Source organism: Coptis chinensis, chromosome 2 (assembly GCF_015680905.1).
Source record: "Coptis chinensis isolate HL-2020 chromosome 2, ASM1568090v1, whole genome shotgun sequence".
NCBI lineage: Eukaryota > Viridiplantae > Streptophyta > Magnoliopsida > Ranunculales > Ranunculaceae > Coptis > Coptis chinensis.
The window spans coordinates 102337787-102355819 of record NC_141457.1 but is presented as its reverse complement, the minus strand read 5'-3'; the positions used below and the strand labels follow the sequence as shown (position 1 = coordinate 102355819).

The 18033-nt window shown below is 35.2% G+C and overlaps 1 protein-coding gene, 1 long non-coding RNA gene and 2 other non-coding genes across 4 annotated transcripts; 3 read left to right on the top strand and 1 right to left on the bottom strand.

Moving 5' to 3' along the window:
- The first annotated feature begins 3589 nt into the window (after positions 1 to 3589).
- Positions 3590 to 3786, top strand: LOC147519797 (U2 spliceosomal RNA). The gene has a single exon (XR_015214521.1). It is a non-coding gene; the product is annotated as a U2 spliceosomal RNA (small nuclear RNA).
- Positions 3787 to 6025: 2239 nt separating this feature from the next.
- LOC147519796 (U1 spliceosomal RNA) lies at positions 6026 to 6181 on the top strand. The gene has a single exon (XR_015214604.1). It is a non-coding gene; the product is annotated as a U1 spliceosomal RNA (small nuclear RNA).
- A 985-nt stretch (positions 6182 to 7166) lies between these two features.
- Positions 7167 to 9197, bottom strand: LOC147519795 (uncharacterized). The gene is made up of 5 exons (XM_086594885.1): positions 9064 to 9197; positions 8781 to 8876; positions 8019 to 8122; positions 7738 to 7874; positions 7167 to 7475 (listed from the first exon to the last, which is right to left on the bottom strand). Exons 2-5 carry the CDS (start codon positions 8871 to 8873, stop codon positions 7393 to 7395), a joined length of 417 nt encoding a protein of 138 aa, XP_086451011.1. The 5' UTR covers positions 8874 to 8876; positions 9064 to 9197; the 3' UTR covers positions 7167 to 7392.
- Positions 9198 to 9689: 492 nt separating this feature from the next.
- Positions 9690 to 9932, top strand: LOC147519794 (uncharacterized). The gene is made up of 2 exons (XR_015214292.1): positions 9690 to 9803; positions 9857 to 9932. It is a non-coding gene; the product is annotated as an uncharacterized LOC147519794 (long non-coding RNA).
- Positions 9933 to 18033: the final 8101 nt, after the last annotated feature.

The window sequence follows — 18033 nt, the reverse complement described above, 5'->3', positions numbered from 1 at the left end:
GATGAATTCCCATTATGAAAAAGGATTTTCACTTTTCAAATAGGAGATAAATTTATGTTTTAATAGGAAATGACATGGAATTTTAATAGAGCTTGAAAAATACCCTTGGAATTTTAATAAAGCTCGAAAAATACCCTTGTGGGAGCTTTAATATTAAGATATTAGCTTGTAGGCCCGTACATACTTACCGGCTCTTTTGAAAACATTTTTTTTTTTTTTTTTTTTTTTTAAATTGGGACTACCATTTTAGTCGCTAACCCATTTTAATTTTCTAACAAATTATTTTAAATGAAGTTTTAATTAAGTTTAAAAACCAGTTTTTTCAATTTGGAGAGAGATCATGTTTTAATAGGAGAATAATTATTGTTTTAATTAGAAATGCTATATTTTTCCTTTTCAATAGAGGAGGAATTTCCATTTTAATAGAAGAATGATTTCCGCTTTAATTAGAAGTGCTAGAATTTGTCTTAATAGGAGAGGAATTCTTGTTGTAAAAAAAGATTCCCGTTTTTCAAATAGGAGAGAAATTCCCGTTTTAATAGGAGATGACGTGGAATTTTAATAGAACTCGAAAAATACCCCTTGTGGGAGCTTTATTATTAAGATATAGATATATATACACACGAGCAGTTTCATGTGCAATAGGCATGTCTAGAGACTTTTTCAAACACAGTTAGATGATTATTACAAATAGAATATTATAATAAAAGAAATCGGCATTGTGAATGCCATAATCTACCATGCAACATTAATGTTCTAATATAATATAAATTCAATTATGGTAGTAGTACAAAATAAAAATACAGAATTAGAGGTAAGGTCCTAGAATGTTAGTAGTACTTCAATTTCTAATTATAGTGGGGCAGAGTCGCAAAGATAATCTTTTATCTTTCCTGGTACCTGCCATAATAGTGCAACCATTAATCCTAAAAAAAAAAAAAAGGAATTCCCTTGAGCTGAGATTAAAATTTTACAAACCATTTCCCTAGTCATACTCCTTTGCCAAAAAAATGGCCATGAATTAGTCAACTATATTCAATATTTCACGCGCTACCTTTAGGCACATCTAGTACGTATACAATCGATTATTACACATAGATTTCTAGACTAAACAAAATACAAAGATTCAATGGTCTGAAGCCAAATTCAAAGTGCCTTTCATTTCAACATTATGTTATCCCCTGCTACAACTTGCTTCTTCAAAACCACTTTTTCTGTGTAACAAAGCATCAAAGAAATCATTAGAATAACATTAAAATTACAAATGGAAAATTAAGCATGTAGAAGAAACCACTTAAGTTCCTCATATGTAGTTAATTGAGTCATTAACACATATATATCCAATTTGTATAGCAGGGCATCAATAAAAAATGATGAGCTTGAAGCAGAATGCATTAAATATAGTTGTATTTTTCTCTTCTATTCTTGATCATCTGCAAGAGACAAATTTTCATTTATCTTGACTAAACTATTTTTCAAAAAATCTTCATCCCTATCTTGACTAAAATACATAATCAATCGGATTCAATGCAAGATATGCGTATAATAAGAACACATACCTAAAAAATTGTTTTCTATTGTCGGCAAGCCGAGACTCTTATATTCACAAACTTACATGGTTGACATCAGGATATTTTGGAACTCACTCATAATCAAAATGGTGTCATTATTAGTATGCAACAGTACATAGCAGGGATGGTGACAGAAGTAGATATTTAAATACTTAAACTAATTCTAACGAAACTCACTCATGATCCATCGAAAAACACACGTCACTCCTAATAATAATAATAATAAAACCTTATGAAAAATAGCTAACGAAAAATAATTATTAAAAATCAACATTTGGGGATACTAGAAGATTATATTATGTTGACAAATCTTAATGGATTTAATGGAGGTACTATTTCCTTAAATAGGAGTGGATATCGATAAATATGGCTAGTCATGGGGTTCGCAGGGGTATAGAGTGATCAAAATTAACCAATGCTCAAAGGGTAATGCAAAAAAGTTTGAGAAAAACAATATCGTTGGATTGAACTACAATATAATCTTTTACACCTAGCACAGGGAGCACCCTATGCCAATAAAATGCACAACTTAACAAAAACATTAATACTAAGTTCCATATTCATGGGCTAGCTACAAAACTACTTTTAAGAAAGCAAAGAAACAAACACAATACTGCATAGGTCAACACAAAACCAATGAAGCTTGAAGAAAATGCAACAAAATAAGCTAACCTCTTGAGAGGACATCATTACGCAGTGAAGATTCAACGAAAATGTAATGAATCCCCATCTCTGTTTGACAAAAAAGATAGAACCCTTCTTAAGTCATGTACCATTCACATTGCAATCAAATTTGGAGGCCAACAGTTTATAAGCCTAGCCGCAATTGTTGATTTTTGGATAGATTCCATGGTATTGATTGCACTTAACAAAATTGCACAAACCCTCCAAACACTTGGATCTGCCAAGTCATGAATGATTACCTACCATTGCCCCACACTTCCCTATTTTGTTAGATAGAAGATGCTTTTCTTTCATTCGTGTTAAGCAAGAAAGAAAAGAGTAAATATGGTGTATTATTGGGCTTGGGATTTTTAAATGGGCTAATCGTTACCCTATTGTGGGCCGTGAGGCTGTAGGCTTTAATATCACTGCAATTTTTTTTTTCCCCGATAGGCAAGCGGGGTTATTTAGAGGTCCCCTACCCCTTTTCATTAACAAAAAGAGCTTAGTACATTCATTGATAGACTGTGATCACTTCTTTCTACATTCACCTTGTGAGTAGCTCCTAGCCATATTTCCTCCAACACATGTCTATAATGTTTTGAAATCCAACTACCAATAACTGTTTTTTTCTTAGACTTACCAATTTTCCATCATCAAAATTTAAAGAGAAAATCTAAAATATTTGCTGAAAAAAATAGGAAATGATCTTTCAAATGTTTTTTTTTCATTTTTTATGTTGACTCATGAATTGAGTGATTCCCCATAAATTTCTTTTTTATTAGGACTTAAATGATAATTATTGAATTTTTTGATTAAATAAAAAAACTAAAAAAATGATTTTTTTACTAATATTCTAAGGGTAAAATCGAAAGTGCAAATCTAAACAAATATGTTACTAGGTGTTGCTTCTTGATTAGGCTTGGAACCCTTAGAGGGAATATCACTGGGAGCAAAAAAATCCTTACTGTGATTATGACTGTCTCCTAAACTTTTCAAGAGATGGAAAATTCAGAGATGATTGAAGCTATAATTGATGTGCATAATGTGAGATCAGTAAAGAGAGTATGTTGAGGAAGTATCGGATTATCGATGGGAAGGACTAGGGGCATGACTACCATCTATGGTCTTTCTTAAATTTAGAGGTGTAATATGTACACAACCAATAGTGAAAATTCTGACTACAAAAACTAAAAGACTTTGTGATTTGTCCATACTCACTGCTCCTCTTTTTTAGACTAGACTGCTGCAACTACATGCTCATACATATATCCTCCAGAGTCCCACATCTTTCATTGGGAAAAGAATATGGGCGACGTAGGCTATATAATGAAAGTCGAGCAACATCACAAATCATACCTTTCTCGGCCTTTTGGCTAAGATCAAGTGCAGTATCTATTCTTATCAGTTTAATATCTAATATGTGAGGCAATGCCTCACACGATATTAAATTAATTTTTGATTAGAGGAGGTTCCACCACAATAGCTTGCTATTGGGGATCTCGTGTGTCACCCATGCGTTGCACTAATGCTTGGGCTCAGCGCACCCCTACCAAATCAAGTTTAAAACATTGTAGTTACAACATGGATTTACCACCCATTACAGGCCCATTTTGCCATAAAGGTAAGTTCCTTCTAGCTTAGTTGGTAAAACCTTCGGGTGATGATATCAGAAGTTTGGGGGGTTCGAACCCCGCTACACACTATTGAGTTACAGATATCTTTAAAAACAAGCTTGCCTACAAGTCGGTAAAACCTTTGGGTGATGATACCAGAGGTCAGGGGCTCGAACCCCGCCAACATCAAAGAGTTACTGATCTCATTTAAAACAGGCTTACCAACAAAAAAAAGCCCTTGTCATAAAGGTGAGCTGCTTTTTGGCTTTTGTTGCTCTGAGAAAACTATGGCTTTAACTGTCTCCCCAATAATTGACTACAGGGATTTTTTTTTCTAAGTAAGCAAATGTTGTATTAAGAAAGTGTGCAGAATACAAGGTGGACTTATATCCTGCTAAAAACAGTTACATGAAGTTAATCAAATCTAAACTACAGGGATTCCAGTGAACGACCTTCTCTAGAATGAAAAGAATTGATAACTACCGATCAAGTTTTCAACTCTTTATGAGGCATATCTAGGTAGATCCATTTGAACGAACCAAGTGTGCCAATTGTGAGTTTGAGTCAAATTTCCTGAAGCCTACAAAATTGCAGCACATAATATGGCTTACAGCCTTGCACTATGCGTGCATCAATGAATGATGTCCCTCATCTCAGCCAGAAAAAAGCATGCAGTCAACAATATGAATGTACTGGCTTGTCCATGATCCTCTCTACATGACTACATGTAATGTTTACCAAACCAAATTGTAATGTTCATCACTATTGTAGCTTTAGGACAACTCGATGACCATAGTGTGGTGTATGATAGGCCATTTGTAGCTTTTGGTTGTTTTATAGGTTTACCATTAAAAATTCCTACCTGCTACCCAGAAAGTCACCTTACACACATTGGGATGGGCCATTTTTTTTAATAAATGGAAAAAACAAAGTGTGTTCCATTCATTCACCGAGAAAAGTAACTTGAATGCGAGTTTGGTAGTGCTCTAAAATGTAGAGTAATCCTACATATTCAAGCAAAATTGGAACTGCAAGGTGTTCAAAACCAACGAAAAATGCAATTGTATTGGTGATGAACTTCCAAAGGCTTGAAGTTTGAACTTCTTGTTTCAAACATTCATTCAAACTAGATTACAATGGTGTGTATAAGCTTAGAAACTGAACTAGCTGTGAGGGAGTGATATTCTCATTCAGAAATATCAAGCACGTGTTCAGCATAGTGGAAATACCACACCGACCTTTGACCTAGTTCCCCAAACTGCCTTCAGAGCGACCTACATTATCAACTCATGTCCACGAGCTACGAGATCACTATAGAATAGATCGACTCGCACATCTTCATACAGAGCGTTCTATATCATGACTCAGCCTATCTTCTAGAAATAATCATTCTCATCATGCCATAGCTATACTTACACACTTCATCACCGCAAATTACGAACCACTGTAACCACTCCTCATCATTACAGAATTCCTACCAACACCATTCTCATACTCTTTCTCAATCTCAACCATACATTTGTGTTTGTCATTACACGTGTTGGGTAGGGATCCACCTTCACCAGCTATAAATACCTCCCGTATGAACTATGTCAGACCTGATTCTTCTCTCCCCCCAAAATCGAGAGGAGATACGTAGGCAGTTCGCTCAACAACGATCTCGGTCTTTCCCATTTCCAAATCCATTCTCCTCTCCTATCATATTTGTAAGAGATAACCAAAATGCTCATTTACACTAGCCTGTTATAACACCTTTGAAAAGTACAAAAAACTGTTGAAAGGGAGTGATCTAAAGTACACATAGTTTAAGTTTCATTTTAGTTTTGGTAAAAGTCAGCTAATTTTTATCAAGTTTCACAAACCAGGGGGGAGGCCTCATTTTATTTACTTAGCTTGCGTTATTAGTGCTAACTCAGGATCAGCTCTGGAGTTACTTCTACATTCACAATGCATACACTAGTATCTCGCTTAGATAAGAGATCTGGGCAAAGTTAGGGTCTTGAATCAGGTTCCCCATGGTAAATGGCTAGTACATATCTAATGTTTTGTAGAGTGCAGTTGTGCACGTCTTCAACAGACAACATGTCAATTGTGGTTTTAGTGCCACATCGAATAAGCATACAGGATGTCATGTGAGACGATTGTAGAAAATCAAACTAAATAATACATGCAAACATACTTACCTGGACGTGGTCAATGGGCGATCAAGAAGGTCCATGGCCTAGGGTAGTGACCTCCATTGCACTTAGGAGGGGCGCTCGCCTAAGATATCTCCAAGTGGAATAGTCGTCATAATTTGTTATAGAGGGGAACACGTTCACGCGGTCCTTGCCAAATTTGTATTTAAAGTTTTGAATTGTAAAATAACTGAATCATATCCTCTCCTTGATTATGAGCATTATAGGCTTTCTGATTGACAAGTTTCCAGATAAAAATGGTAATCTGTATCATCATTCTTTGTGAACCTAAACTCTCTGAATCATGGTAACTAAATTCTTTGTTTATACTGAACTCAATATTAGATTTTAAGGGAAAATCTTTCGAAAGCTTAATCTGAGGACTCAGTACCTACCAACTACCAATCCTAGAAATCAAAAAATATTAGTTGGCGTATTTTGTATCTATGCATATATGGCTGCAATGTAAGTGATTATTTGTTTTTCCTCATTAAATTTGAGGAATATATATATATATTGATCTCCTCGCTACGAACCAGAACTTAAAATATTTTGATCGAAAATCCATTGATCGATCTCCTCTCTATGTAGATTAGTAGATACAGTAATTGCAGGTTTTAACTTAATTTATACATTATTTGATTTCCATTTTCCCCGTGTCTAACTTGAGAAAATCCTTGATGTGCCTGCAGCCCAACTAGACGAATTGACGGGTTAGTAGCCTATGCCCACCTGGTCTGACCTGCCAGTATCATGGGAATCAATCCATCCATATTTGTGATAGATGTAATGGAGATTTAACGATGCAATATTTTCATTCTTTTTAAAATAATAGAAACCAGATTCCACAAAGTTTTTATCCCTTCAAATAAATTTCCTTTTGTTTGGTTTTTCTTTTCGGTATATTGTTTATTTTATTTTATTTTATCTAGCGTCACAATGGATATAGAAGTGCCTTGGCTCATTTCAAATTTCTACTGTTAGTTGCGCAGTCACGAGCCCAGAAAATGCTGCCAAAATATTGAGTCATTTGAGTCAGGTCATGGTTATGCTTGGCCCACATTACCAAATATATGTCTCTATGCCTAATTTATCAAAAATTCAATATTAACATAAAAATTAGTGAACAAGAAATCAAGAATTCTAAACTCGACTGGAATATTTATGATATTGAATAGATATCAAAATATAGGCTTTCATTCGCAAACATGGATGCCTAACAAATAAGCAAAAAAAAAAATCATAGTTTAATGACAAGTAAAATGTAAATAGCACTTAGCACCACAGAATTTCTGAATCATAGGCAAATCTTCTATAGCATCCCAATCCAGTCAACCTTCTGCTCAGATACACTTGTCAGAAGTTCTATAAGTTTGGCATGCCCCTTCCAGTTTTAGAATCGTAAGTCTTTTCCAAGACAAGCTCCATTGGCGTATCTTTGGGACCAGCTGCAAATTAACCAAAAAAAAAGGCCATTAAAACAAGTTCTGACATGCTAGATCTCTACCGAGGAAAGTTCACATTTCATTAGTTTTTGTGAGATTTTTTAGAAACATCACCCTCAATAGGCACTTATTCTTTTTTTCTTCTAGCGGAAGATAAAAAGTATCAAATAATTGAAGGAAAGAAGCATTTGTTGATAACTCATGAAAGCTTTACTTTAATTACACACAAGACAACATGAAAAGTGATGAGCAACGTAATAAGTACCTATAGTAGGTCTAGGTGTGGTCCTTATTTTTAAAATCTCAGGACGAGGAATAATGGAACCTGATGTTCCTTCTCCTCTAGAAACTCTTACTTTTGTACCGTCTTCCAAATATTTGACTCCAGTCTTACAGGGGTTACTGTACAATTAAAAATAAGGACACCAATGAATATGGGAACAAGAGGTACTGCAAATTATATATCATCTCTATTTTTTTTTCCCAATAATCATATACCTTCTCTATTCATAACCTCAAGTAAAAGGTATAACATCAAATACATACTCTGTAACATGGTCAAGAACTTGAACATTTGACACATGAAGTGGTGCCTCCACAGTGAATATTCCACCCTCATGACCCTGCCCTTGCTTGATGTGTTTCTTCACCTGAAAATTCATATATTCCAATCAATTCACCTGTCACCATATTATAGAAGAAATGCAAGAATTGCAGAAACAAAAGTATTGTCCCCATAAAATTTGTGGTCGTAGGTAGAAATGGCAAAGAAGTTCATAAGATCTTGGTGGAAATCAACAAGCTTTTGTATAATTGGTCAAGAAATGTCAATCTTTTTAGGAAACTTAGATTTCAAAATTTTATCTGTAATTTGGATACTTTAAATTTGTAAATCATTTCGTATAGTTGGGTTATGTTGTGGGTTGTTATTAGCCACCACTAGCAACCTGCTAAGGATTAGCTACTTTTTTGGGAATTAATATACATTTTATTGATCAAAAAGAAAAGATGGCAAGCTAGATGTGCCTACTCCAGCAAATTGCAAGGTAGAGTATCACATAAGTCATTATATGTAGTCAAACACAAGAAATATGTAACAGGAAAGTTCCATTTTCTAGAAATTTACTGTGTCCGAGGCTTCGGAATCGTATTCCAAAATAAAACATGTTAAACAAGGACATCCTCCTGATACTGCAACGACACAAACTTACAAAAACAAGATCAAGGGATAGCATGATTTTAGATGTATCAGAAAGAGAATAAGAAAAAGGAAAGAGAGATCCCTAAGACGAGGAAACTCAATCTTACCAAATTTTTGCCTTCAACAAGAACACGATTCTGAGAGCGAATGATACGCTTTATGACACCAGTCTCGCCTTTATCTTTTCCCCTGATTATCATCACCTGCATAACAATGTGATGAAGGGCAGGATAGTAAAAATAAAGGATAGTAAAAAAACGCCTCGAGAGCATATGGAAATTAAAAGAAGAGAAATATATATATATATATATATATATATATATATATATATATATATATATATATATATATCAAGTTAGATAGACCAAAATATCTATTGTTTTCTTTTACATTGTCTCCTCTAAGAATTCTCTAGTTCTGTATCAGCTTTTGAGCTGCTTTCCAACCCATGCCAGAATAAGATCAAATCAAGCTATTTACTTTATGCTCTCTGCCTGAGTTATCTGCATATGCAATAACCAATCAGAAAGTTCACAATACTTGTTCCCTTTAGAAGTCTTAGCATATATGTCAAAGCTAATAAAGCAAACTACTACGATTGTGTTGATACTCTAAAAGCTAAAAAGTCTGCTAACATTTGGAGACTATATGAAACTCTTTTCCTCTAGTGATCATGCTTTTTATACTGTTGACTACAAATAATATGCTACTTAATGGCTTGGGTATTAGAATATGTCAGTATTATAATATGTCCAATATGGAAAGTCCCATGTTTCTATAAGTGTGGACATCCATATTTAGTAGTTTCTATTATTATGTTTTAGGTTAGTATAAGTATGTAACTCTGGGTAGAGAACAATCTCTCTCAGACTCTCTCAACCTCTTTAACCCTAATAAATCTCTAGTCTTCTTTGAATAGGGAGATATGAAGACATTCAGTAGTATATGAAGGAAGGAGAATATGGAGACGTATGAGGAAGAGTACTCATGTCTCCATATTCCAACAAGCCTTGTGTTAGAATATATCAGTATTAGAATATGTCAGTATTATAATATGTCCAATATGGAAAGTCCCATGTTTCTATAAGTGTGGACATCCATATCTAGTAGTTTCTATTATTATGTTTTAGGTTAGTATAAGTGTGGACATTCATATCTAGTAGTTTCTATTATTATGTTTTAGGTTAGTATAAGTATGTAACTCTGGGTAGAGAACAATCTCTCTCAGACTCTCTCAACCTCTTTAACCCTAATAAATCTCTAGTCTTCTTTGGTCTTCTTCTTGGTGTCTTTAATATATCAATATCACAACTCTCCTAGCATCACCACTAACACAGAATTTAACATGGTATCGGAGCGAGGTTCAGTGGTATGCTAGGAGAGGAAACCCTCACCAAGAAAAAAAATCAAAATCAGTTTGTTTTAATTTTCAGTATAGTATTCAAGTCAAGTTTCAAGAAGAAGAAGGATTTCTCACAAGAAGAAGTTCTTATATCTCAATTCAAGTTTCAATTTTTTTTTTCTCTGGCGTTTTCTTGTTCACCAAAGATCGCATTCCGCAGTAATGCTTGTTCACTAATTTGTTCATAGTTACTATTCACGGTACTGTTCATCGTCATGTTAAAGTAAGTTTTTGAGATTTCGCTAGTGTTTAAAGTTTGTTTGAAGAATGCTAGGAGAGAGATCCGAAGTTTCTCAGTATTGGTTTCTTAGTATTGTTTCGCTTCCGCGCAATTGGTATTGATGCCGTCTTCTGTCTCAGTTTCTAGAACATGATCAAGTTGTTTGTTTGAAGTATTATAGGGGCACATGACCTCTATCTCACGAGGAATTATTCTTTCCATTTTCCACTATTCCAGAAGTTCGCAGTCATAAAAAGGCGCGACCCACCCTCCACCCTCTATCGTGAGTTTTGTTTGATGCATCTTCTATTAGAATTTTTTTTTGTGAATTAGAGTATGAAGTATTATTTTTTTGAAGTGGGCATTGGTTGGTTGTATAAGTTGGTATTTAGTTTTCTCAGTTTCAAGTTCAAGTCGGAATAGACAAGCCTTTGTATGTTTCAACAGACTTGTATATTCTAACATGACTTTTGCATGTATACAATATTCTATCATGTATAAATAAGTTCATTCCACCACCACATAGCCACCTTTAAAAGACTTTGGCCTAACGCAGACTTAAGTAAAAGATAAAGCGACAACATGCTATCCACTACTAGAAACACAACGAATTACTTATTTTGCATAAGTTCATGATGACGCTCGTTACATGGAACCACCAGGTTATATAGCCATAGGCTTAAGGTAAAAATGAAAGAACTTCTCTTAACTTATTGATTAATAACTAATAATCAACAACATAACGAAAACATACATACTAATAAGTTCAATCACATAACTATGCAGTTAAATCGGAAATCGGAGGCTACTCGGTCGAAGAGTGAGTAGCGAGTAGGTGTCTACTCGGTCGGGGATTAATCGTGATTACTCGGGTGATTTTTTCTGAACACTATATTTCTATACATATACCTGTTAAATTACTTAAATATAATTAACAAGTAAAAACATTTATATACCAACATAATAAAGCCAATAAACGAATTTGTGGCCTAATGGATAAGGCACTGTTCCATAAAACCAGAGATTCTAGGTTCAATTTCCAGCAGAGTTAAGTTGTTCCATACTTTATTTACTTAGTTTACAATCCTTTGTGCGCGGCCATGTGAGCTGGTCTTGCTATACCATCGCAACGTTGGAACTTCATGGCTAACTAGAAAAGAAATGTTGGCATGGACCTAAGCCCAATCACATTCTTTATTCAAGGTTGCGCAACTAGTTGCACCACTCAAAACTCAGTTGAAGCATAAGCTCAGGGTTTTGACCAAGCAGGAATTGCAATGCTGTCAAATTAGTAGCAATTAAAAACAATATTACACACACCCCAAACCGCTAAAACTAAGAATAACTAAGTACACAACTTTTACAATAGGAACAAGTGAGTGAGTAGTGATATTAGAAAACATATGAAATGCATACAAATTTAAACCACATACAAATTTCAGCATAACAATGTACAAAAAGTAAACAAAACCCTCTCCACAAAATCTCAAACACCCACATTACAAATTCCATGCTAAATTGGTACAGAACCTAAAATGAACAATAGTACAAAACCCATATTCCTAAATCTAAAAATAAAGAGCACCCATGTTATAAAAAATCTAAAATAATTACGGTTTATTTTAAAGAGCACCCAATCACATATAAATTAACACCCACATTACAAATTCCATGCTAAAATTAAAATATACAATTCTAAAATTTATTTCGACTTGAATTCACTCTCTCGAAATGATGAGAATGATGATCGGGTGCTTGCTACAATTAAGGTTTAAGCTTCGAAATAAACGTTCTTAGCTGCCCTCTGCTAGTCCTACTCGTGCTTTCCGTGAGAGAACAGAAGGAGGAGGAGGAGGAGAAGTAAAGACAAGAACTAAAGAAGTGAGAGAAGAAGAAGAAAAAATGGAGAAGAAGAAAAGGAAGCGTACTTGGAAAAGACAAACTGAAGCTAAGCTGAAGAAGAACGTACCAACTGTTTCGCGAGCCCTAAATTTTTCGCGGGCCAAAAAAGTAGGCCCGATTTCACGCTACTAAATCACCCGGGCCCGAGTACTTATTATTTCAAATATCGGCCGATTTCTCAGTGATTTTTCGTCCCCGATCACTCATTAGGCTGAACTAGTGGTGTCAAATGGGCCGGGTCGGGCTGGCCTGACCCACAAATAATGAAACCCTCATGTTTTGAGGGCCGGGCTAGCCCTACCCTCATTTAGCCGGGTTGGGTCGGGCCAATGCTTAAATCTCGAAGCTTTTACCCACCCCTCAACCCTTCGAGAGGGCTTGAGGGCCAAACATGAGGGCCGGATACTATGTTATACATTTGATTTACAAAATAAATTTAGAAACATTACTTAAAAATGATAAAATCAAATGCACTTCACAATTAAAACTTTAAACTACTAAAAAAACTTGTTAAAGTTGTATTAGTCAATTAAGATCAATTAAATTCATTTCATAAAATATAAAGGATATAAATATTATAATGAAATTATAAAGTTGGCAAACTTAATAGATAAGCGTTCTTTTAAGTGATTTTTAGCATATTAATGCTAAAATGAAATATATTGTAAACAAATTTATTAAAATATATGTAATAAATATTGGGGGCCTAATGAGGGCTGGGCTTAAAGGAGGGCTTAAGTTTCAAAGTCTAGGCTTTTACCCTCCTCTCAAAGGTTTGAGGGCCGGGTAGGCCCAGCCCACAAATGTGTGAGGGCCTCATTTTGAGGGTTTTTTCGGCCCATGGGCCGGGTCGGGGCGGCGTGGGCTGAGGGTTTGAGGGCCATTTTGACACCCCTAGGCCGAACTGGTCGGCTAGGTACCGAGTAAGGAGTACTTGGCGAGTCCTCAGCGAGTAGCGGCAATTTTATAGCACAATCACATAATGAATATAACGTACACCTAAGAACTGAGCAACACCAATTTTTTTAATGAATTAAAGATTGAAATTTTCTATTTTTTAAGAAAAACTCAATTTTTTTGAGTTGAACTAGCAATGGCATACACCACTTCCTGAAAATAAATCCACCAAAACCATAACCAAAATCAAAGTGAAGAGAAAAAAAAATAGTGAATAATTGATCCGAAACGAAATTGAAGGGGAATAAGATATTACCTAAACAAGAAGGAGAAAGAAAAGAACCAAATGAGTAGGAGGAGAAGCCGACCAAATGATCAGCTATGAATAATCAAGAGTCTAGATTGATCTTGTGTTCAACACATTTTCAGCACCCATTATTTTAAAAGTAAATACCAATCGTTACTAAAAATAACTTAATATACTTTTCTCCCTCTCTCTATTTTGAGCAAGAAGGTAATGAAAATTTTCGATAGGGTTTTCCTTTCTCAATCCTGCCAATATTTCGGAATAACTGGGTATAAATCGAAATTTTGGGTTGGCCCTCTTAAATCTAGCGGGATGACTTAAATTTTCACTAAATAGTTAAATAATAGAGCGGGAATGAGCCCTCGATTTTTCCCATTCACAATTTCACACCACGAGGGCCATTGGGTTAAACTATGGCGGCTAATGGCACCGTCGTTTATACCCGATTATGTCTGTTGTTTTTTGATCAATTTGGTGTAGTGATTTATCTTTCAAAGAAGGCTTGGACTTCTTGTGTGTGCCTGTGAGATGTGAAAGACAGAATTATACATACTTATTTAACTAATAGCTAGGGAAACTAGTAGGAAAATATTATGATAATCAGGTATATGATCCTGGTAGTGGTTGGAAACACTTTTTAGCACCTAGTATTGCTACTGTAAGTGTTTAGCAATTCCATTTAGTGTTATCACTTTTGTCGAAGTAACATTTTTTTCCTTTCGTTGTTTTCTTCGAATGATAGATACTTTATTTTTTTTTGCGACTTTGATTTTTGCAAGTTAATTAAGTTTGGACAAGGCTCGATGAATGAAACTCAAACCATACAAACCGTTCTTGTTGAGACATATTTTGTAGATATTTTAGGTTAAATGTATGTAATGTTTTGAGATGGTGGAATATAAAGGATTATGTTTTGTGAATAGATCACGATTTGGCTAGTTTGTTACATTCGTGATCATGTTGAGTTGTTTTCAGTGGAGTTTGATTGTATACATGCTAAATGATTTATTTAATTTTTTAAGATATAAAATAATTTTTTTTCCATAAAATGTATATTGTTATGACGGCTTTGCCAAAACCATAGGTTTCTTGACAGTTTTTGCTGAAAATTATGACAGTTGTACTACATTTAATGACGGATATTATGTAACAGTCAATATTTTATTGCCTATTACGATAGTTTTTGCCCTATTGTTGACATAAAATCTTTTAAGTACATAACGTTTTTACGAAAACCGTCATAAGTTTAATGACGTTTTTTGTAAACTTTTATGACGGGCTCTGTAATGACGGTTGTTTCTTTAATGAAAAAATTGATAGGGTTATATACTAAAAGCATTACTTTTGTATTAACTCTAATTCTTCATTTTTTGAATGAGAATATATGGGCAAATATTATGCATTTTATACATGTTATTAGTTATATGCATGTGTCTAATACTTTATGTTGTAGATGATATGGTGTGAACACACAGAAGATCATATCATCAGTACCTTATAAAGTATAAGTAATCGTGTCACGCCCCGAGACCCAACACACATCCCGAGGACGAGGAGTGAATCTCGAGGCCGACACCATCCCAATTCTAACGAAATTTCGACAGAGTTTCCTTTGTTTAATCGATATTTCGTATACAAAAACCTGTCATAACCCCTGGACATCCCATAATTCATCCTTCCAACCATATATATATCCAACAACCATATATACTACTCTTAACTTTAGATACTACAATGATATGACGGTATATCTACAAAACAAGGAGAACCGTTGCCAAATACATCGATTATTACATCAAAATGACCTAGCTCTCTATATATACAACAAAAGAAACTAGTCTCTCTTTATACAACCAAAAGAAAAGAGCTATGCTCTCTATATACAACAAAAGAATAAACTAGACTATCTCTATACAACCCAAAATATGAACTTGACTCTGTCCTCGTCAAGCATAAGGGAATCCTCCCAAATCCCCATAACCATCATCGCTAGGGTTAGGAAAAGCCTCCTCCACAACTGGCTCGTCTGAAATGTTAAGTAGGATGAGCAACAACTATGCCTAGTAGAAACACACATAACCAATAAATAGTCTACTTATAGAAAACATTTAAAACATGCAGGGTTTCCATAAAAGTATTCAAATATCGTGACTATATATATATACATCACTAACTAACAGAAATCATCTCGACATGCTTTATTAATATACAAAATAGAGGTTTTCACAATCATTATACAACTATTGTGGCCGCTGCATCATATTAGAATGGTGAGGGTACGACTGGTACTCAGCCCCAGTCACAGGCAAATCTCGGTTCAGTACTTTCCAGTGTGAACCATGCACCGTTGTTTTCCGATTTTTGGGCAGAGAGGAGCTGAAATGCCGTTGTTGTGTTCGTACACACAAAATCCCCAAAGCTTTTAGGGCTCGGGTGGGCCTGCGGACTACGACCCCCATACACGGGCTGTCACCTAACTTATGGTGGTCAACCGTTCGACGACTGCAGACTGCTCAGGATCCTGACACACATCCAGGAGTGGACTAAACTCTCACTCCTTGCGTTTAAACCTCATCGAGGTAGCATGTAACCTCACACAAGCTAATCACCATACAGCGTGACACGTACAACCATGGTTATCTAGAAAAGTAGAAAAGAAATTCCCAGACTACATCCTGTGATGCATCCCTTTAAAGGTGGCCCACCACCTCGAAAGGTGTACCCACCGATTGGAATCTTGAATCCTAGAGCCGTCCGCCGCCGGAATCGACAACAGTTCCTTCTTTATAGGAATTCACCAATTCTTTTCCAAATCCCCTTGTGATAAGCATAGTAATTATATATATATATATATATATATATATATATATATATATATATATATATTATTACCGGTATATTTCAAAATACTATAATTACATATTTTACATATTTAGTTTTTTAAACTGTTGATTCTGTAGGTGTGAGTTCCTGGATTTCCCACCATCAAGTAAAAACAACCTATGACTCCCAAACGGGCCAGTCATAGTAAATAACAACCGATGATTCCCAAACGGCGAATCATTGTAATTAACAACAACTATCCCGAGAACAATCCAAAACCTCACACCTAGTTACAAACAACCGGGTAATCCTTACCCACATTACAAAATCCATCTCTCTGTCTCCTTACTGAGACAAGAGACGAGAACCCTTCCCAAAACCAGTTTTGCTCTTTTAACAAAGAAAATAAATCCCCGCTACCCCGCTTTCGCAAACTCATTTTTCACACAAAAGCTATCCGTATATTTAGTTTATATCGCGGAAAAATATAAATGCAAAACATAAATACCATATATACATGCATGGTTGATACGCAAACTATCTCTTAACAATTTAAACAAATCAAATCATGCATGGAAATAAGCATGCTATATATTGGTATGTAGGTTCCTACCTTAGCAAGCTCCGTTCTCCTCAAGCCCACTTAACCGAATCGAGTCCACTTAACCGAATCCACTCGAATTCACTCCTATAACATCATATATATACGTCGGTCGTTAGAGTTTATCAAACTAACGAGGAAATTCTTATCTAATTAATGTAAGTCGAGAAGAAATCTCGACGCTAAGAATTTGGTTTCGTAGTTAACAGAGGTACAAACCATTACTAGCACTGTTCCTCTGACAGGGCTCTGTAGTCATTTACAACCATTGTAGGACCTTATGCCCACACCACTCCTATCCATTCCAATTTTCCAACTACGACTACTTCTACACCCCTTCGATTCATATTAATCTATTCACAAACTAGGTGTGTGTTCCTTCTCCTTCACTCAATGATCGACATGATTTTAAACAAGCCTAGAACCAACATCAATTCTCTAAAATAGATTAAATATACTAAAATCCTTACCAAATCGGTAGAATAGCTCCTTAGCTTTCGGTTCCACCAATTTTCGCTCGCTCTAGCTTCTCCTCCACCAATTTCGCAAGCTCTACTTCTCCAAACAAGCTACTGCCGAATACAACACCACCCCATATCAATTATCTCTCATCAATTATAACCAATTAAATCAAAATCGAGTTTACAATATCGATTTGAGAGGAATTAACTCACCTGTCGCTGCGATTTCACTTCGGTACGCTGGAAATTCGAACTCTCACACTTGAGGTTATGGTTTCTAAGGATTGGGTGTGAAGAATTCTTGGTTTGAATCGATGGAATTGGGCGAATTTGGATTTTCTCTCTCTTAGGTTTTGAAATTGGCGAATTGGGGCAAAATTTTGGGTGCGATTTGGTTCTGTGCGATTTTTGTTTTGTGCGATTTCTAATTCCTTTGCTAAATGACCGTCTTATCCCTTACCTTGTAATTTAGCCTCAAACAAGGTTTTTAATCCCCCGCTCTCTCGGTAATGCGCCCAAGTTTTGACGCGATTTGAAATTACTTTGAATTGAATGACTTGTCGGTTTTAAAGTTTCCGTTTTGACGGACTCTTATTGACTATGCAAGTATTTAATTATATACGCGAATTTACCAAAGATCGAATTATTTTATCGCGTATTATTTATCTTCTTTTCGATTTTTTGAATATTCTAAGTAGCGATTATATGAAACCTTAGAATTTTTGAGAGGTTTTTGAACTAACTTGG